This window comes from Populus nigra, chromosome 10, assembly GCF_951802175.1.
Source record: "Populus nigra chromosome 10, ddPopNigr1.1, whole genome shotgun sequence".
NCBI classification, from domain to species: Eukaryota; Viridiplantae; Streptophyta; class Magnoliopsida; order Malpighiales; family Salicaceae; genus Populus; species Populus nigra.
Window position 1 is genome coordinate 3,575,393 of NC_084861.1, and position 22,552 is coordinate 3,597,944.

Sequence of the window (22,552 nt, forward strand, 5' to 3'; positions counted from 1 at the left end):
GTAAAGTTCAAAGAAATAGTGATCATAGTTTTAAAATCCAGACTGTCCCGGCACGTTGACCCGAGACCCGGGCCTAGAACCGGTCTGGGTGGAGGCAAAAACCCGTTTGGAAATTGGCCCGGCAAAACCCGATCGACCTGACAGGTTGACCCAGGACCCGGTCCACCCGGTCAAACCCGAGTGAGACCCGGTCAATTTTTTTTATATATTGACAGTCATTAAACGACGTTGTTTTGGCCTTTTAAAAGGCCAAAACGCTGAAGACTAAAGAGTGAAGAAGAACGAAGCAATTTGCAAACCTAATTAACTCAACTCTTTGAAACCCAGCAGAGGAGCAGAGGACGTACGGGTCTAAGTAAAAACACCACAAGCTTTATTACCATCATCAAATCCACAAAAATTTGCAAGGAAAAGATGTAAAAGAGAGGGTTTGTGTGGTGTTTTTAAGCTTTAAAGCATAGAGGCATCAAGGAGCAAGGCTCGTGCTTCACAATCTACCAATGAAAAAGAAAAGAAAGAAAGGAAAAAAAATGAACCTTTATGCCGACAATGGCATGAAGGAGGTTACTAAAGCATTTCAAAAGACTTGCATCTGATTTAATAGCAGGCAATAAGAGCAAATTCGTGCAAAAGAGCTACAATTATGAGCCCAGAAGCGAGGTTTCTTCGCCAGATATGAGTTGCAGTAGGGGTCGGGGTTTCCACCTTTATTTGGTCATTCTACTATGATGTAAGGTGTAGTTGTCCCGAGGCAACAAGATGTATGGTGCTCACCCCAGGGGAAAGGCTTTCAAAAAAATGAGGTGAGACAGATTCAAAGAAAGCAGAGCTCTTTTGCTATGCAATAAATGAAAGCAAGAAGGAAGGAGTGAAAGAGGAGGTTAAAGTGATAGAGAAACAGATGAATTTGTCCCGGAAAGCATTTCAAGGAGCCAGAAATGTAAATATACTTTAACCTAACTGACCCCTTAAATAACCCGGGTTTTATGGGTTAACCCGGATTAACCCGAGTTGACCCATAAAACCCGGGATCCAATCCTTTAGCCGGGTCAACCCCCGAACCGAGTTTTAAAACAATAATAGTGATGTTTTATTCATCAGTCATCTAGTCAATTACAAGTTTCTAGCTTTAAGGACCAACCAGTCTAAACTTTTAGTTTCGGCGTTGTCTGTGTCGCAAGATTTCTACTCTTCATTACCGATTCCTAATTTATCATATTAATATGTTTTTTTAAAAAAATAATTATATTATTCTTTAAAATGTGTTAAAAAATTAATATGTTGATACTGTACATATAAAATGTTTGTTTTATAAACTATACTATAGATATTTAAAGGACTATAAAGGGTATTATTTTTTATTTTAAAAATTATTGCCTCGTATTGAGTTAGGGCATAGATTTAACTTGACCAACTTTAAATTTAGTATAACTATCGACCTAAAATACTTAAAATATTTTTAATATTTTTTAATATTAAAAAAAATTTATTAATCTACTGCAAACGCTTGCATTATGCTAGTAAGATTTAGAATTTGTCTTGCTCTAGTTTTATTTTTGTATTTATTATTATTATCATTATCATTATTATTATGCTTCCACTCATCAACAAGTCCATGTGAAATATATGAATATTAATATAAACTCATTAGTTAGGTTCTAAATTCACTCTTTAGAGATCACTAGTTCGAGTTTTATAAATCTCAGAGGTACTAGATACTTATATAATAGTTAACTTCAAGGCATGTGAAATAAGTTAAGATACACACAAGCGGACCCGAACACCAACGTTTTTTATATATATATATATATATATTGAAAGAGAATTACGATGGGACTATCACAGCCTCTCGTTAGAGCAAGGAAGCATAATTAAGACGAAGGGGGGAATGTGCCTTTCATTGAATGCAAACCATTTGGTCTAAAAGATGGAACCAGAAAGTAAATTATTCGGTTTCATTGAATATGTGGTTAGGAATCGAGCTAGCCTCTCCATCTGTCAAGTCTCAGGCGGCACAAGTCTCCATGTTCTTCCTCGATGCGATTTATAGTCAGCCTTTCCTTCTTTTAGGAATCCAATTCTGAATGGTTTGAATTCTCAATTAATATTATAATATTATGAAAAAGAATGGTGATTATTTCCTTTCAATGATTAAAATAAAATGAATTAGTAATTAAAACAATCCTTATAAGATAACAACAAAATCGAATTCTTAAGAAAGAAAGAAAGAAAGAATACCAAGAACGAGCAACCGAGTAGCAAGATATTAGGGGTTATTATTTTTGGTTATTTTTTTTAATTTTTAATTTTTTTGATTTTCTTAATTTTCTTAATTTTTTTACTTATCCTACAAGATATAAATAAGATCGATTAATGGATTTTATAAAAGCAAAAGAAAAATAAAAGAATCGTGTGAGAATATATAAAATGAAATAAAAAGACATTAACATTGAAAAGTATAAAAATAAGTTAAGATAATATAATGAATGGATGTTAATTTTTACTTGGTTTCTTTGGGTTACCATAACTAGTTCTTGATTCATAAGTAAATTGGGTTTTAATTTTTTATTCATAGAAAAGTTACCTATATATTTGGTTAGAAATATTTCTTGATTTAAATTAAAAATTTATCGTAAAATTGAATCAAATTACTTCTTTTTTTAATTTGAACCGAATGAATGAATTTTTTTTATTTAATTTTTTTTATTAATAATAGATGAAATATGAATATTATTAAATCTTATCCAAAACCCAATAATATATATATATGTAACCTTTATATTTATCTGAATTCAATATAATATATACATATCTTAATATATTGACATAATACATACATACGTACACACACACACACACACACATATATATATATATATATATATAATATTTATGGTTTAATTATTTAATACATATATACATATTTCAATATATATAATTATTTTACTTTAAAAAATATATAGCTGAATAATAAATATTTATATGAATAACCGAAACTATATAAATAGATTATAAATTTTTAAAATTTTTATTTAATAAATAATAAATATAATATAAATATAGAAAAACCTGACATGGAAATACTCATTCTTTGATAATATATATATATATATATATATGCGCGCGCGAGCGAGAGAGAGAGAGAGAGAGAGAGAGAGAGAGAGAGAGAGAGAGAGAGAGAGAGAGAGAGAGAGAGAGATTAATGCTAGGAATAAAATACTTAATAGCTTAATAATTAAGACTTTCTCAATTGCTAATCTACCCCCGTTGTTTTCCGGAACATATATAGAAAAGCCTAGATAGGAGTCTAAAAGAGCCCAATATTATTGATTCTGGGCCTTACAATTAGTAGGCTCAATTTCTCGCTTCTTTTCTTTTCTTTTCTTTTCTTTTCTCTCACCTCATTTCCTTCACGTAATTTTCCTTGTTTTCTCTTGCCCTTGATGATGATAGTTTAAAAGGATTAACAGTTTTAAAGCTCAATTAGAGTCTTCTTGTTTTATTATTCCTTTACTACCAAAAACAATTCCAACTACTCTTATTAAATTTAGCTTGACTTTACATTTTAATTTGATGATATACTAATTTAAAATTTGATTCCGTTCGAATCAAATTTTTAATTAAATTAAAAAGTAGTTGATTCGGTTAACATAGTTAATTTGATAAGTTAATTAGAGACTTGATCGATCCAATAAAAAAATTAATTTGATTTATTTTAATAATATTATTTTAATTTCTTAAAAAAATATATAAAAATAATATTATTTTAAATTTTAATCAGTATAACTAGATTAATTTAAACAATTTATAACCCGAATCTTAAATCAAGTCATGTGTGCAACCAGCTTTAATAACTTTAATTTAAACATCATACAAATTATTGAATCAATATATTATTTAATTTGATTAAGAACCCGACTCGAGTAAAAACAAGATCCTTAATTTTTGGATTCAATTCACCTAACCAAAATGAATTTAACAAATATGCTATCCACTATTCCACGTGAACTAGAGCGTGCCAGATGCATAGCCCCCACGTCATCTATTGACAATCATTTAACATGTCCTCGAATGTGTGACGTGTCATGTAACAAGTGGTCCACTTTATCAAGTGGCCTGCAATGAATTAGGAATTAGAAATTTAAAGAATCTCGGGTCCAGATGGCCCCACCCTGCAATCCAGAGAAATCGAACCTTGCCCATGCCGCCTATATGAAAATCTGAGACACCAGGCAACCTGTCTGGTTCGTTCTTCACTGGTTAATCTGTCTCTGTATAAGGATGTTGATTTTTGTGTTTTAAAAAATTTAAAGTTTTTTTATTTTTTTTAATTAATTTTTTTATTTCATTTTAATAAACTAATATAAAAAATAATTTTAAAAAAATAAAAAAATATTATTTTAATATATTTCTAAATAAAAAATATTTTAAAAAAATTTTGCTATGCTATCAAATCCAATAAATTCGTAGTTGAAAAAATCATGTTTGAGGCCCATATCGTTAAATCACAACAATTTAGAAATATATGAAAGGAATTAGAACATGGTTGATAACGCATTGCAAATCATGTTTTTAAAAGTTTTAATTTTTTTATTAAAATTTAATATAATTTATATGTTTTGAATTATTTTAATATATTAATATCAAAAATAATATTTTTAAAATAAAAAAATATCATTAAAATATATTTTAATATAAAAATTATTTAAAAAACAACTACTATCACACTCCAAATCATCCTCGTCATCCCGAAGGGTTAATTTTATCTCTGTCAATATGTTTGTAACCGGCCACCACTGCTGTGACGTCTAGATATCTAACCTTAGTCAATTCAAAGTTTCTTTTTTCTTTTCTTTTTATCGAGGTTTTAGCTTTAAGGTAGAACTCCAATGGAAGGTCATGTATTCAAAGATACTATTCCATTGTTCTATGATGATGTTTTAGCAATGCTATTAAATCCATGGAAGCGGGGGAATCTTGAAATTTCTTAGCCTATTTCTTTACCTAATACAAATTTTTAATTAAATCATATAAAAACTAACTCGATATAAATTATTTAGTTTAATGTGTTTAAAAGAAACACAGATGATTCACAAAAGCATTGATTAACTTATAAAAAACTCAGGATGAGTTTTTTTTTTAAAAAAATATTGAGACCGTGACATATTAAATGACATGAATCGGTTCATAAACTTAACTAGGTTAAAAAAAAATTACAATAATTTTTACTTAATTATATAATAAAAATTAGATGCTTGCAGTTTTAAGCATCAATTTTAAAATAAATATTTGTTCGAGACCATGATAACCCTAAACAAAGCAGGAAAAAAACCATTCACGAAGTCTATTTTCCAACCAATTCAATATAAACCCAAGTCAAGTGTTGTTTTGTAGTTATGAGCATTATAGTAACTTAACTTTGCAAAAAAGAATAAAATAGAAAGCAGTAACTTCAATCAATTAAAAAATATATAATTCGCAATAATCGAGGAATGCGAATATGAAAGTCATTATAAAAAAAAATTGGTAAATTTATTGTTTAAACTCATACTAATTGATTTGAGCAAATCATTTAAACTTGGGTTAATATTTTAACTTCACAACATGTGAAATTGAAAACTCGAATTCAATCAAGAATCTCAATTGTTAATCAATTTAATGCAAAATAATGAAATTAAAAAAAAATCAAAATTAAAAACTAACCAATGCAAAAGAAGAAGAAGAAGAAGAACAATGAGCACCAAACATGAAACGAGAACAAAATAAAGAGGTGAAATTAAAAAAATATCTTAAATAAAAAAAATTAAAAGGATAAAAATAAAATTTGATAAGAAAAAAAATTAAAGAAGAATACAATTGAAAACAAAACAAAATTTGAGAAATTAATTGAAATAAAACAAATAAAAATCAAGAAAGAGGAGAAAAAACAAATGAAAAATAACTTGATGGACTGACATGAAAATATGGAGAGCCAAACATGAATTTATAAGAGGGAAAAGAAAAGAGAAAGAAAAGAAAAAAAAAAGAAAACTACCAATTCATAATTATAATCTACGATAAACAAAAATACATATACAAAACAAAAATACATATACAATGTTTTTCGGACATATTTTAGCTTTCTCTCCAGTAAAAAGCTTGGAGGTTGAAACCTGGGACGGGAGATAGAAAGATGGGGACCGGGGAAGGTGAGAGAGAGATTGAAAGAGAGGCTTTTTTTTTTTTCCCAACCGAGGAGAGACCGGATACTATGACGTCAAATGACAAAGGTTATTTTAGTCATTGAATTACAAAAAAATTAAAGAAAAGTTGTGTGTATAGAAAGAGTGGCCGTGCCTCTATCCTGTCTTGGCCAGTATCTCAAAGTGTGAACGACATTGCAGCGTACTTGTTAAGGTCGGCCTAAGCTTTGAAAAAATTAGTATTCAAAACTTGATTTAAGTAAAAATTTTAATTAGATTAAATAAGATATTATATGATAAATCTAGTTTAATTTGACAAAGATTCTTAATAACATGATTAAACCAGATCAAGCAAATATATACAAAATCATAAATCACTCGATGATATTTAAAATAAACAAGAAAATCTTAAATATTTCTAAATATTTGAATATCTAAATATTTCTAAAGGAATATAAAGAGAGATTTCATATATTTAGATATCAGGAAATATCATAAATATCAAATATCTTAATAAAAATAATTAATCTGAATTTAAATCAATGATCTACTGGTCAGCCCGATCTGTGTTTTAGATGAATTCCTGGATCGGAGTGCGGACCCTCTCCCAGATTAAATTACATTTTTTTGATGAAAAATACAAAATAGCAAGTCAATATCACGATAACTAGGCCTTCGTGTTGACACGTGTAGCATCACACGCTTTTGAAAAATTCAGCGAAACGACAACCGACCCCCTCGCTGTAGCCTTTAAACTCAGCAATCGACCTAATTGGGTGGTGGTGTGATGGACATGGAGGTTTCCTCAAACTATTTACAAGTGGCTTACTGGGCCCGTGACACGTGTAAAAGATATTGTATGGTCAGAATTTTAACCACATACCCAATCTTCAAATAATTATATTATATACCTGAACACAATTTATAACAGAAAAGTAGAAAAAAAAAGACTACCTAGAAAATAAAGAATCATATGGCTATGCATTTTTTACAATAAAATTACTACTTTACCCCCATATCGACATAACTGCTAGAATCGAAAGGCAGTTTGGTTATTTCATAAGCATTCAAATGTCATTATCTAATTCACGGGGTCATTATAATAATTAATATAATTGTACAATTAAATTACTTAATTGTCTTTGAGATTTATTTTCGTTTAATTATTTTAAGGGGTATTCTTTGTTTTTTATATTATTTAAATACTAGAATTACTATATTAATCCTAAAATCATATTATTTTCTAAGCTTTGCATTAAACAATGTTTTTGTCATTTTCTATAGGTTTTTATGTTATTATTAAGTTGGATTATGAGTGATTGAATTTAAAAAAAAAATATTTTAAAATAACTCTATGCTCTTTGAGCAACATGTGAGGCTCCATTCGGTCTATTTCGGTTCTCATTCTCTTGATTTTTATGTTTAATTTAGATTCTTTTATGAATTTAATTGTTCTTTTTATTTTTACCCTTCAATTCAAAATTTGATGATATTTAAAGTTAGGTCCTCAATGTTTTGATTTCAAATTTTAATTCTTAACCTTTTATCAATTTTCTTTTTCAATTCATACTTGAATCCATAATTATTATTTTATTTTTTATTTTTTTCAAATTTGATTTTCATGCTCTTGATTTTTATTTTTTGTTTTGGATTCTTTTGTTAATTTTATTTTTCTTTTTGATTTTACCATTCAATTCAAAATTTGATGATATTTAAGGTTAGACCCTCAATGTTTTGATTTCAAAATTTAACACTTAACCTTTTTGTCAAAATTTAATTTGTTTAATTTCAATTTCATCTTTGTATCCATAATATTGATTTTTTATTACTTCAAGTTTGATTCACATTCTCTTGATTTGGATTCTTTTGTATAATTTTTTTTTGATTTTTTCAGTTAACTCAAAATTTTAGGATGTCCTCTCATTTTTCAGGAATCAATCTAGAACAAGTACTGGTCGGTGTCGTGTGAGTTGATCGAAGGTAACCCAAGTCAAACGAATTTTTTTATATATAAAAAGTAAGGAAGACATCATTTTGAGAAAAAATAAATGAAAATCATCAATGATTTTTTACTCGTTCTTGACTAGGTTTGCCATGAGTTTTCAGGTCACGGATCAACCTGTGTTTTTTTTATCATTTTATAATAAATCAATTCTTCCCAAATTTCTTTTCAAATCCGACCTGCCATAAACCTCGAGTCACCAAAGTCACGAGTCAACCCATTATTTTATTTTTTATTGGATTGTTCTGCTTGCGTGATCCTTCTCGTGAGTTTTGATGACCTCACTTGGATTTAATGGTGTTATTTTTAGATTTGTTTTGTAAAATGATTTTTTCTCCTGATTTCCTCGTATGTTTGGATTCTTGGTGACTGCAAATGGTGATTTTTTTCTATTTTTTTTTATAGTGTCAAGAATTTTTTCTTTTTGAAAAAACAATATATTAATAGCACTTCAACGTCGTTTTTTTACTGTATACAAAATGGAACCCAATCCACAATGAAGCAGACAACACCTATCTAGTTAATTGAATGCTGCGATATATCTTCGATGTTAATGCGAACACCCACCCACCACACAAAGAACGATGCGAGAACACCCCAGAAGTGAACTCTGTTTCTGGACATATTGGTTCTGTGAAGCCGTGAGGGGAAGGGATTTTCCTCTTCTTCTTCTCCATGTTTGGGACCTACAAAATACTAGAATAAAAAAAGTGCCGTATATGCAACGTGAAGGGACCAGGCAAAGGTGAATGATTCCCTCATCAAAAGGATAAGGAGATAAAGGTGGATATGCTTCAGCACCTTTTGAAAATTACGCAAATACAAGGAGGATCTGGGGATATGCAGCTGCGAGGAAAAGGTAGGACCCCCCCCCCATTGCACAGCTGCTTCCTTTGGATTATTACATGACATAATCAATGAAAAAGACGAAGCATGAAATTATAGGGAGAGGAAAATCTTAGCCTCATCCTTCAGAAGTTATCCTTAAAAAGCAGCCGACCTCTTGAAACTGGTGTTTCAAATGAAATGAAAACGGAATTCTATGTCACCCGCGGTTTCATCTCGTTCCCAATTACAGATTTTAAATGTGATTAGTGATTGTAATTAATAATGCATGTAGATAGTGCTAGTTTATAATGTTGCGGTACGCCACGGCTCAAGTTATTTTTTTTTAAAAAAAAAATATTTAAACTATAAAAATCTATTAATATTGAGAATTTGTGATTTACCAGCCCTCGGTTTTTTATTGGACTCTCCCTTGAGAATTTTTATTATAAAATCAAAATGTAAAAATCTAGTGATGTGGCCTGCATCAAAAATCCTTTTCACGGGCTGTGTTCTGAGATATTCATTAATTTCTTTCAGCTATATATCCCTGAAGGTGCCCTCTTGGATTACTGCTCGTGGTAATCTCGAGTTGATATTGCACTTGTCCATGCAAAATGGACTTCGGACAAGGAAGGGACCACGGCCTTTAGTCCAATGGATATGCGGTTATTTCGTACATTAAATTTGGGATAATCGTAAAATTACTATATGTTCACATGAAAATTGAACAACGGTACACAATGTGGGTACTGTAGCTAAATTAAATGTTTATTTTTTATATTTTATTGTGGATTGAAGCGTTGTAATTTTATTTTTTTATCGCGATTGAGTTCTTATAAGGCTAGGTTGGTGGCCAATTGCTTTCAATTTGTTGAGAGAAACACGATTGAAAAAATAACAATGAGGGGTAGTTTAACTGATCAGGTCTTGAACTTGCTCTCTAATGGTCATGAGTTCGAGTCCTCTCAAGGCCACTGGAGGCTTACATGTTCGTTAACTTCAAAGCCCATGGAATTAATCGGGTGCACACAAGCTGGTTCGTACACTCATGTTAATAATAATAAAAAACATGATTTAAAAACCAATTATCAAAGTGAAAAAAACTGATAACTTAAGTGGTAATTCATACTTTATTTTTATTAAAAACTTTTCAATCCTTTAGTTTTAAGAAATTCAATTTAAGCAAAAAAACTTTATTTTTCTTATTTTTTAGTCATTGACTTAAGAGATGAGAGAGAAAATCACTATTTTTCGATACAAAGAGAAATTTATAAATTGACATTGATTTCGACCACAAAAACTATCATTTTTAGTGTTATTGGTTTCTATTCGATAAAAGTAGTTCCAATGATGTGTTAATTCACTTTTAAATTGTATGAGAGAGTATAAATGACTAGGTCACTGCAAGCCCACATGCCAAGGCTTTTTTGTTTTTGTTTTTTTTTAAGTCTCATACTTCTAGGTTTTTTCTTAAGAAAAATTAATTGAGTGTTTTTTTTTAATTTTATATTAAAACATTTGGTTTATTTTTAATTGATCTCCATGATTTATTTATTTTGTGCTTCTTTATGGGTTCATCGTAGTCTCAAATTAATATCCCTCTATTTTGTTGGGTTTTTTTATTTTACATTCGTCTATTCTTATTTTCTTTATTTTTTTATTATTCAAGTTTTTCTTGATTTATTGAATCAACCGAATCACATTCAATTAACCTCTACATAAATTTATTTTGTTTTTATAATATAAAACATGATAACAACATCTATTTATTTTTTTTACATTGAAAAATGTAATCTAGCTCGCAGTATAATGTGCTAATGAGCTAAGTAAGATTTATGGGTGATAATCTTAGTGGATCAATTATATTTCTAAATGAATGCAAGAGAAATACACTAACAATATCTCATAATTTCTATTTGGAAGTGGATATCATTAAGAATTTTCAGTGTATTGTTCTCCTATTCATATCAAAATAAAATTCATGGATACTTATCATAATAAGTTTCACTTTTATGTGAGTGAGAAGACAACGCACCAAAGTATCTCATAATTTATCTTATAATGAGAGATTATTGGATACTTCCAATTTTCAAATTTTTTTTTCATGGATAATTATGGCATTAAGTATTACTTTTATATAACGAAGGGAAATATACTAAAAGTTATATTTATTTGATACTTCCAGTATATCGTTAAAATAAAGTGAAATCCAGTATGATAGTTATTCATGGGTTTACTTTTTTGATGTGGTGATATAACAAATTAACAACACATAAAAAACATCAACACAATATTTTCTTACTACATCAATTTTAATATTTTTATAGTGTGTTAAAATTTCTCTTGAGACAATGTACTTTCTCGAGTAAAGTACAAATAAGTCTCTAAAATCTTGTAGAACGTATTAAACAATCCTTTTAGTTTTAAAAATAATTAATTAGTCACCATGTTTTTAAATCTATTTTTAGCTTAAAGTACCGGATTGCGAGCCATGAAAATCGTACTGGCATTATAACAAAGTAGAGTGGGCCTATCTGGTGGTTGAATCTATAAGTTTTGAAGAATATTTAACAACCATTTGACCTCAACTGCAGTGAGGGCTAATGCTTTGTATTCAGATTCTGCAGAAGATTGAGATATGGTAGATTGCTTTTTAGATGTCCAGGAAACTAGATTATCACCCAAAAATATGGCATAACCAAATGTTGATTGACTTGTATATAGACAGCCAACCCAATAGGCATCGCTGAGATGTTGAAGGTAGTGGATGTAGTGATTCTGAGACCAAAGTGCAGAGTTCTTTTAACATATCCAAGGATCCTTTTTACAGCTTGAAAATGGTGTTCTCTTGGGGCATGCATGAATTGACTTACTGAGTTTACTGCATGTGTAATATATGGCCTAGTAATGGTTAGATATTGAAGTGCACCAACTAAGGATCGATAGGTAGTTGGTGAATGAAAAGGATAGCCATCAGTGATTAAATGATGGGAAATAATCACAAAAGTTCCGACCGACTTGGAATCAAGGAGGTCAGCTCGAAGTAGAAGATCTATCATATACTTTAATTGGCTCAGAAATATCCCAGTTGCAGAATGAGTGACTTCTAGGCCCAAGAAATAATTCAAAGTGCCAAGGTCCTTCATGGAGAAATCTTGACGTAGCTTGTGAATGAAAGTATCTATGAGAGACACATTGCTGCCTATGATGATAATATCATCGATATATAACAGTAAGTAAATGATCTCGTGAGCTATTGAGTAAACAAATAAACTGGAATCAGCTTTACTGCAATTGAAGCCAACAACGAGTAAGAAATGGCTAAACCAATGGAACCATGCTCTTGGTGCTTCCTTAAAACCATAGATTACATTTTTAAGATGACAAACATGATTTGGATGAGAGGAATCAACATAGCCCGGTGGTTATTCCATATAAACCTTTTCTTGTAAAAGACCATGTAAGAATGCATTTTTTACATCAAGTTGACGAATGTTCGAACCACTAGATACTGCAATGGAGAGAACAATGCAAACTATTGATGCCTGAACAACTGGACTAAAAGTGTCATTAAAATCAAGGCCATAGAGTTGAGTATAGCCTTTGGCAACAAGGTGTGCTTTGAGCCTATTAATGGAACAATCCAAATGGTATTTGATGCGGAAAACCTATTTAGATCCAACCACATTAGTAGCAGGTGGTCGTGGAACTAGTTCTCATGTTTGATTGAGCTTGAGAGCACGAATTTCATCCTCCATGGTAGCAAGCCATTCTGGGAACTTGGTAGCACTCTTGAAACCCTTTGGTTCCTTCATGACTAAAAGAGATGATAATAAAGGAGATGATGGGATCTGACAAACATAATTGTATTGTTTGGATTTTGAGATGCCTGCTTTGCCACGAGTTATCATGGGATGAGAATTCTGATGTGAAGCCGATGCTATTGGGATTGTTGAAAGTTGCTCTTCTAGAGGAGTAGAGACATGTGGCACTGAAATTGATGAGCTTGGAGATGGAAGCAATTCCAAAGCACATGATTTACACAACATGGACGAAGTTACTGATGGTGAAGATGAAGATCCTGCAGAAGAGTTAGTACTGGGCATAACAGAATATAATGAAGTGGGATCATGAAAGGCAATAAAATCTGAGATTGCAGAGGAAGGTTGCATACTAGAAGAAGAAAATAAAAATACATTCTCATCAAACGAAGCATGTCGAGTGACAAACACTCGATGAGAGATAGGATCAAGACATCGAAATCCTTTGTAGGAAGTGTGATAACCAAGAAAAATACAGGGAAGACTTATTGGTTCAAACTTGTGTTTGGCATAATCTCGCAAGTTTGGAAAACATAAGCATCCAAAAATTCAAAAGGTAGCATATAGAGGAGATTTACCATACATAATTTCAAAAGAAGATGTCTCATTCAAGACTAGTGTTAACAAGCGGTTAATAATGAAGACCGATGTACTAAAGGCTTCAACCCAGAAGTGAAGAGGGACAGTGACATGAAAAAGCATTGTGAGACCTTTTTCTATGATATGCCTGTGTTTTCTCTTTGCTATACCATTCTGAGATGGTGTATAGGGATAAGAGAACTGGTGATGAATGCCACATTTAATGAAATGAGAATGCAAATTCTTACTGATGAATTCCCCGCCCCCATTACTTTGAAAAATTCTTATTTTTATTGAGAACTAATTCTCAACCAGAGATTGAAAGTTGATGAATGTCTGGTAAAAATCAGTTTTGTGTTTTAATGGATAGAACCAAGTAAAACGTAAGTGATCATCGATAAAAGATAACATAATACCGATATCTTGAGATGGAAGTTATGGGTGTTAGACCCTATATATCGCAATGTATGAGACCAAGTATGGTTTTGGAGCTACTGTCACTTGTTGGAAATGGCAGTTTATGGCTTTTAGCCTTTTGACAACTAACACACAGAGATGGATTCGATAATATAGAAGTGGGGGATAAAGAACCTTGTTTATTAAGAATGTAAATTATTATGGATGAGACATGTCCTAAACGTGTATGCCAAATTGCAAAGGAATTACGAAGACTGGATTTTGTAATGACAGTAAAGAAGGCTTGGTTTCCACGCTTCAGTACATAAAGACCATCAACACGGTTACCGCTTGCCACCACCTTTTGAGTTTGGAGATTCTGTATGACAAAATCATTGTCAATAAAAGAGACAGATAAAGGATAATTATTAGTTAATTTACTGACAGGGAGCAGATTTTTGGTGAAGGTTGGAACTACAAAAACATTATTTAATTGAAGGGTGGGAGTGTGAGAACAAGAACCAGTATATGTTATGGGTAGAGAGGATCTATTACCAACAACATCTTTGTCCTTATCAGTGTAAGGTTCCACCTTATCAAGTTGAGATACATCAGTTATCATGTGAGCTGATGCAACCGTGTCTGTTTACCAATTTGCAGGTTCATTGCTAATGGTAAAGTTAGCAAGAGCTTCAGCAAGATTAGCATCAGATTTGATGTATCTGCGTTTGCAACCCTTGGCATAGTGTCCTTCATCACGACATATTTGACATCGAGGAGGACGTTTATATTGTTGCTTGCTATGATTTTCTCCCTTTGATGGTCCTCTTTTATATTTGTGTTGATAGTTGTTTGGTCTTCTATATCGGTTTAAAGGTGCAGGAGAGAAATTTGCCACATATGCAGGAACCTCTGTATTATGATCAATAGACTTTGAAAAGAGATCAAAGCTCTCTGCTTTAGGACCAATATCCTTGAAACTTAGGATGAGGGTTAAAGAGAGTTGAGTGATGGAGAAAGTTGAAAATTCATGGCCTAAACCACGTAGATACCGGTGCACCTTGTCAGTGTCTTCAACTAGATGTCTCATTGCTAATAATTGATCGCAATGAGCCTTAAATATTCGAGAGTATTCAGAAATACTACAAGAACCACGCTTCATGAGATGAAGTTTATCTTTTATTTGAAGTTCACGGACCTTAGATTTGTGACTGAAAGTAGTTTCAAGAGAGTTCCAGACATCTCTTGATGTTGTAAGGCTAATGGTAATAGAAAATGCTTCCTCTGTGAGAGAGGATAATAGAGGACTCATCACGAGTTGATCAAACTACTTCCAAAGATTATCGGCTGCAGGATCAACGGCAGCAGAAGGCATTGGTGTTGAGCTATCAACATATTCATAATGTTTTTGGCATTGCATCAAAGGAACTACTTGATTACGCCAAAGGAGAAATGGTGAAGGATAGCTTGATAGTAACCATGTGAACCACGATGTTGAAGGAGAGAGTAGAAGAAGAGTTTTCTGAGGCCATGGGATCGGATGGAGGTTAATCTTATGGCTCTGATACCATGTAAAGGTTTTATAAACCAGTAATTATCAACTACAACAACTGTTTATGGCATTAGAGTTTCATTATATAGAAAAGTTTTACAACAATAGAGAATGAAGTAGTTGTTACATGCCATAGAAGGAATTATATCTATACATTCTATAATTAGAATTAATCAACTCCTAAACGTTGCACAATCAACTATAATGCCATGATTTTCTCGTTAATGCTTGGACTGATTCTCTCCTTGATTGTCTGCAGGAAATGAGTCTGTGTTATCGTCAATAATGTGATCTTCTGACTTTTATCAATTTAATTAGTCAGAAGGTTTATTTTAGAAAATGAATAATATACCAATTAATAATAAAAATATATATATGCAAAATAAAATAAAATTTTTATGAAAAAATTATTTTTAATTATTATATATTCTTATAAAAGTATTTTAAGAACTTTTAAGTTTTACGAACCTCGTGATGGTTTTTAAATATATAAATTTTTTGTAATAAGAAAATTATTTTTATTTTATTTCTAATTGTAATATTTAATGAGAGTTAACTTGTTGTGAGAAATAACATCTTTCGTAATAAAAGAAATAACACTCATTTAATAAGTTTATTCTTTGGACACACACACACACACACACACACACATACATATAAGGCCTTGTTTGTTTGGCAAAAAATAGTTTTTTGGAAATCACTTTCCAAACTTTCATGTGTTTATTTGTTATTAGAAAAATTAGTAAACAAAAAACACTTTCCAGTCAAATAAAAATTTGACTTGATTTTCAAAAAAGTGTTTTCCTTTTATTTTGGATGGAAAACGCTTTCTAGAAGTTGTGATAAATTTAGAAATATCATATTATTTGTTGATTATAACAAATTTGATCCTCAAACTTTTTATTGCTATATATTTGTTTTGAATCTTTTTTTTTCAATTCCACCCCTTAGAATTTGATTTAATTTGATTTTTATATTAATTTTGGTCTTCATTTTTATGATTGTTATTTGCTTTTCTCTTATTATTTTTTTAATTGAAATTTTTTATCTATCAAATTTGATCCTCATGCTTTTGATTGTTACTTATTTTATTTGAAATAATTTATGAAATTGTAATTATTATTATTTTAATTTCATCATCTTTTAATTTTTTAATATGTTAGATTTGATCTATATTATTTTGATTGTTATTTATTTTATTTGAGATAATTTATGAAATTAGATTTTTTTTCAATTCCATTCTCATTCAACTTTTTAATTTTTTAATTTGTAAAATTTGTTTTTTATTATTTTAATAAACTTAAAAAAATATTAATAAGTTATTTTACAGCTCATTTTCTATGACATGACCAAACATTGAAAAATATCTTTCAACTTATTTTTCATGGTATTACCAAACATAAAAAAATAATTTAATTTTTAAGAATTTATGTTTAAATAAAAACCACTTTTTTTAAAAAAAAAAAACTACCAGCAAATAAATAAGGTTGAAGTGAGAATAACGAAAAAGCAGTAGGAAGAGCTCATGGTGTAAACCATAGCTAATAATAGTAGCAAATAATAATTGTGTATTTTAGTAGTGTCTAAATGGTTTTATACAAATATTTTTGTACGTAAAATGCATTAATTTAATATTTTTATATTAAAAAAATAATCGAATTTCTTAACTAAATGCTCTTTGAAAATAATTTTTGAACCCAGCCTAAAAATGTGACGACTCCGGCTTCGTTCTTCTTTTCTCTATTTATAAAAAGAAAAGAGTCCGGCCTCGCAGAAAAGCTGTAGGAAAGCGCATGGTGCTTCGCAGAAAAGCTGCGAGCTACTTTTTTTTTTCTTTTTTTTTTACTGTTTAAAAATATAATTATAGTTATTTTTTAAAATATTTTTTATTTTAAAATATATTAAAATAATTTTTTTAAAAAAATTATTTTTCAAATTAATATATCAAAATGATTTAAAAATATCAAAAATATCAATTTATCAAAAATTAAATAAATAAATTTTAAATTTTTTCTAAAACACGCTTATAATAAGTGTCTGAGTTTTCTTTTCCCCTCCTAATACCACTAAGCACGCAATTGCCTAATACTTGGAAACATTGCTATTAATGATGCAAATAGATTCGTATTTATATATCTATTTTCTTAAGTTTTACAATTCTTTGAATAGTTTAGAATCCAACATTTACATGGAAAAAAAATCAAAATTATAAATAGAAAACATAATATAAAATCTAAAAATAAGTTAAAAATAAAAAATATTTCAAAAAGTATATTTCAAAACCTAATTTAAGGATTTTTCAAAACTTATGGTATTTTAATATTAAATTCCTGATACAATAGAAATAAGTTTTTTTTTAGAGCTGAACTTATTAATCATCCATTTAGAAATGTGTTAAAGGTTACATTTAAAGTATATTTTATTTAAAAATATATTAAAAAAATTAAAAAAAAATATTTTTTTAAAAATAAAATTCAAATTTTGAAGCAACATCCCAAACGCCCGTTATAGACCGACGACAAGGAGTCAAAAAGTCTATGGTTTGAACTGTGAAATTTAACTTCTCTCTTTATCCCAGACTGTGGGCTCTCAAGGAATCTTAACTGACGTAAGCTGAGCCCCACTCTCAAGTTTCACTCTCCCTGAGCAAGGAACCAATTCTATAAATACGGGAAGAAGAGTACCATAGTTAGGCTTGAAGAGGCAGCTCTAAAGCAGCTAGCTTAGCATCTTCCTTCAACCTCTTCGCTTCTCAAAACTAGCTAGCTCTCTCTCCCTCCTTCTCTCACTAGATCGACTGGACCCCATTTCTCTTATCACTCAAATCCCGCAAAAAGTATGGTCGGACCGTCACTTCACACCACCAAGCTCCACCTCAAAGCCCCCTCCACCGCCACCGCCACCGCCACCATCAAGTTCCTCTGCAGTTACGGTGGCAAGATCATCCCCCGTTTTCCCGATGGTAAACTCCGTTATCAAGGTGGCGAGACCCGTGTCATCGGCGTCGACCGTTCCATCTCCTTTGCTGGTCAGTGTTTTCTATATGAATTTCCACCACCTCCCCTTTCCTTTTCTTTTGGTAATTCATTTTTTAGCTTTACGTGTATCAAGTGTTATGCTTTTGTTATGTATGTGTGTGGATATATGATGATGGAGTAAGTGATATGGGGTGGAATATTTTTGCATGTGTGGCATACAGAGTTATTGTTGAAGCTTGGAGAGTTGTGTGGCACATCAGTGAGTCTCCGTTGTCAGTTGCCAAAAGAAGATCTAGACGCTCTGGTATCGATCACCTCGGATGAGGATCTAGCAAATCTCATCGAGGAATACGATCGAGCAGGAGCAGCAACCCCGACTGCATCTTTAAAGATCAGGGCCTTCCTTTCGCTCCCGAAAAAAGTATATTCTTCCTCTTCCAAATCATCCTCATCCTCCTCCTCCTCCTCCTCCTCCCCCTCCTCACCCTCTAATAGCTATGGTGGTGCCACCATTGCTTCAACTTCTACCACTCCAAGGTGCTACTATCATCAGATGTCGAAGCCAGTAGCGTTTTCTTCAAAGAAGAAGACTCCTCCGCCTCCTCAGTATCAATATGGTTACCATGCTCATGGGAATCCTGGCCATATCTACCTTGTTCACAACGGGAATCATTGGCAATAACTGCAGACTCAATTGAACTGAGACCGGACATATTTGGCATATATAAATGGAAAGAACAACGTATAATATAACTAAAGAAAAAGAGAATTGGAAATGGGAATACTGGAGCTTGCAGTAGCTAAGATGATCATGAGATATATGTATTTGGTGACTGTAAATCGTTAAGAAGGGATTGCTTTTTTTGGTCCTGAAAATGAATGAATTTCCAGTCCAATGTTTTCATTTGGGTTCAAAAGCTTTTTGTGATGGTGGGTTTTGGATCATCTTTTCCAGTACTACTGTGCATAACAGCTCTTTCTTTCGTTCCTTGCCAATTCCATTCCCATTCGCGTCCAGTAGATGCCTTGTGTTGTTTGCAAGATCCTTCCTAGTTGCGTTGGGTGCCGAGCTCTCCTCCTTATCCATTATTTTTCTCGTGGCTTGTTATTAACGTGCCCATCACCCATCATTTATGTGTTGCTGCGTTATCGATCTGTATCGTCTTCCCCAGTTCGCTTTTCATAGTTCCGTTGCAAACAGTTTCCTTCTCTGTTCTATTTTTTGGCGTGTCATGGTTCGTGTCTGTTTTCAATACTTTACTCTTTTTTTTTTTCTGATTTGTTATTGATTTTTACTTAGTTTTCTAATCATTCTGTCGATCATTTTGAATTGCAGGTTGAACACGAGGAGCTTAAAGGAATCAACATCCAAGATGACAAGAAAACATTTTAATGAAGGAATCCATATGCACCAGCAAGCGGTAAGTGTAAGTTCTTGGGCGTTTTTTTTTTTTTTTTTCAATTCTCACACCATCGATCTCATGATCATTCCCAATGTAATAATATAAAAAATAAAAAAAAACATTTTCATATCCTTTAACTTAAAAATCACTTTTGAAATTTTAATTCTGATAATATATTCCCGGAAGACAGCACTCTTCATTTTGCAACTCCATTAAATAATACAGAGAATTTAGTCATTTCCCTAAATTGAAGATAGTCAAATCCCCATTTTACGTGCTTAGTTAGTACTCTGAGCACGTAATCATCACCTTCAAATTTCAACATCATTATCTTTCCGACTTCTTCATATTTTAGAAGCTGCAGCATGCTAGTGTTATATGACATTTAATCCTTTGTTTTCTTGCAGAAATGGTTTTCTTCCACTTTGTGATTTGTGATAGACTGACACTGGTGATAGTGAATCATGCATGGGTCATAGCTAACTGACCAGATACAGCCATGGAGTAATAATCCAAAGGTGAGATCGGAAGAAATTTGATTTTTTTAATTTTTTTTTACTTTAAACTATTTTTTTTAATGTTTTCAGGTCTATATATATATTTTAAATAAAAAACAGACCGCTCTGACGCTGGAATGGAAAAGGATCAACTCTGGGGAGAGCTGCGAGAGTGTCCCTTCCCATGGCGATGACAGCTTATAAACATATTAAATGGAAAACATATACAACATTAAACAAGTGATAATTAAAAAATATATATTATTTGGAAGGCACAAATTAAGAGACCCTTGTCGAGCTAATGATTTTATTCCAAGAAATTAAATAGTTTTCTTTTTTTAAAGAAAAATAACTTCAGCAGAGATTTTTTTCTTTTAACCAGCATGGTTGAAAAAAATTACAAAAAATAGCATAATTTAGATAATTATGCTATTAAAAATAGCATGATCAATAAAAATTTATTATCAGTAACACAAGAAATTAAAAAAAAATTTAACATTTGCGTAACTAGTAATAAAGCAACCTTTTAAATTTTTGCAAGGTTTATGCTATTTCTAGTAACACAACCATTTAAATATTAATCGAACTATTCATTCAAATTGATTTTTTTTTCCCTGAAATGTACCAGTTTGCAAAAGAGATTCTTAATATTAAAAAACAAGGAAGAGCACTCACGAGAAAGGATCTCCACACACTTAGCATTCAAAGGAAGATATTCTTATAGCATAAGATTAATTGGAGATGCTCGGTCTAATCCTGTGAGCCAAGCAAAAGAGTTGAAGGGGAGTCCCCACCACCATGTGCAATCTTTTTCTTTCCAAATGATCAAATCAGACGCCGTTGTCACCGTCACCCAGACCAAGAGCTAGGAGTCGTTTTCAAAAGAACGAAAGGACCAGCACCACCATATCTCCATAAGAACTTAAAGGAATGGCTATCTCATGGATCCCACAAAGTCAATAATCCGCGCTTGTGAACATGGGAATGCAGTGGGAAGATTTGAAACTGACGACGACCGGCTTGGATTACTGGTGGCCTAGGCCACCCTTGAGAAGATCGAGCAAGATGAATAGTATGATCTACAGCGAAGAGATAAAAGAACAGAGAGGCGGGAGAGGTAGGAAGCTACAAGACTGTTTTTTCGGTCAATGCTTTGCAGGGTTCTTCTACCTATGGTTAATTTCATGCTCAAAACAGAGAGGCGGGAGAGGTAGGAAGCTACAAGACTGTTTTTTCGGTCAATGCTTTGCAGGGTTCTTCTACCTATGGTTAATTTCATGCTCAAAACATTCCCTTACTCTTATTAATGTTACTATTCTATGTATTTTTATCTTCGTTGGCTGGTGAGTGGCGTGGTAAATGTTATTTTTCAAGTATAGAGAATTTGATATATGTGAAATCTAATAAAATATTTAATGAAAAAAATTAAATGGAATCCAATAAAAACTACAGTCTGAAAATAATAGAATATAATAAAGTGTGTTTTTCGAAATATTTTACGATTTTAATTGAAGATTAAATAAAAATTAGAAAAAGCGAGGTGATAAATTAATTTGTTCCACAGTCATTTGTATTTATTTCAAGAATTTATATACTATGATTTTTCTTTTTTGGAAGATGGTATGATTTGAATTTGTAATATAATAAAATTAATTAAAAATAAAAAAAATGAACTGTTTTTATTGTTTTAATAGTAAGTTCTTCATCATCAATAATAATAATAATAATAATAATAATAATAATTCTCTAGCCATTTAGATTTTACATAAAGCTTGGCTCAACTTTACACAGTGCTTTAGGCCTGCAAACTATATTCTTATGTTAAAAATAATTTTTTATATATATTTTCAAATCATTTTAATGTTTTAATATAAAAATAATTTTTAAAAAATAAAAAAATATTATGTTAATATATTTCTAAATAAAAAGTAAACTACATTATTAAAATTTTTTATTTTGTTTTTGCTAAAAATAATATTTTTTATGTTTTTATATCGTTTTAATGTTCTAATATAAAAATAATTTTTTAAAAATAAAAAAATATTATTTTGATACATTTTTAAATAAAAAGTATTTTGAACCACAACCGCTATTACAATTCTAAATAATATCTTAGTTAACAAACGGTAATATAAGTTCTTTTTGATAAGCCAGGCTAAAAGTTGAATTAGCTTGTTTGGGAGTGTAGTTGTAGTTGTTTTTTAAAGTGTTTTTTATTTTGAAATGCATCGAAATGATATATTTTTTTATTTTTTAAAAATTATTTTTAAAATTAGCGCATCAAAATAATCTTAAAACATAAAAAAATAAATTT

The 22,552-nt window shown here is 30.9% G+C and overlaps 1 protein-coding gene across 1 annotated transcript; it reads left to right on the top strand.

The window, feature by feature from the left end:
- Nucleotides 1-18,040: 18,040 nt before the first annotated feature.
- Nucleotides 18,041-21,630, top strand: LOC133705202 (protein PAL OF QUIRKY-like). The gene is made up of 5 exons (XM_062130337.1): nucleotides 18,041-18,388; nucleotides 18,560-19,573; nucleotides 19,675-19,759; nucleotides 20,149-21,355; nucleotides 21,449-21,630. Exons 1-2 carry the CDS (start codon nucleotides 18,199-18,201, stop codon nucleotides 19,018-19,020), a joined length of 651 nt encoding a protein of 216 aa, XP_061986321.1. The 5' UTR covers nucleotides 18,041-18,198; the 3' UTR covers nucleotides 19,021-19,573; nucleotides 19,675-19,759; nucleotides 20,149-21,355; nucleotides 21,449-21,630.
- Nucleotides 21,631-22,552: the final 922 nt, after the last annotated feature.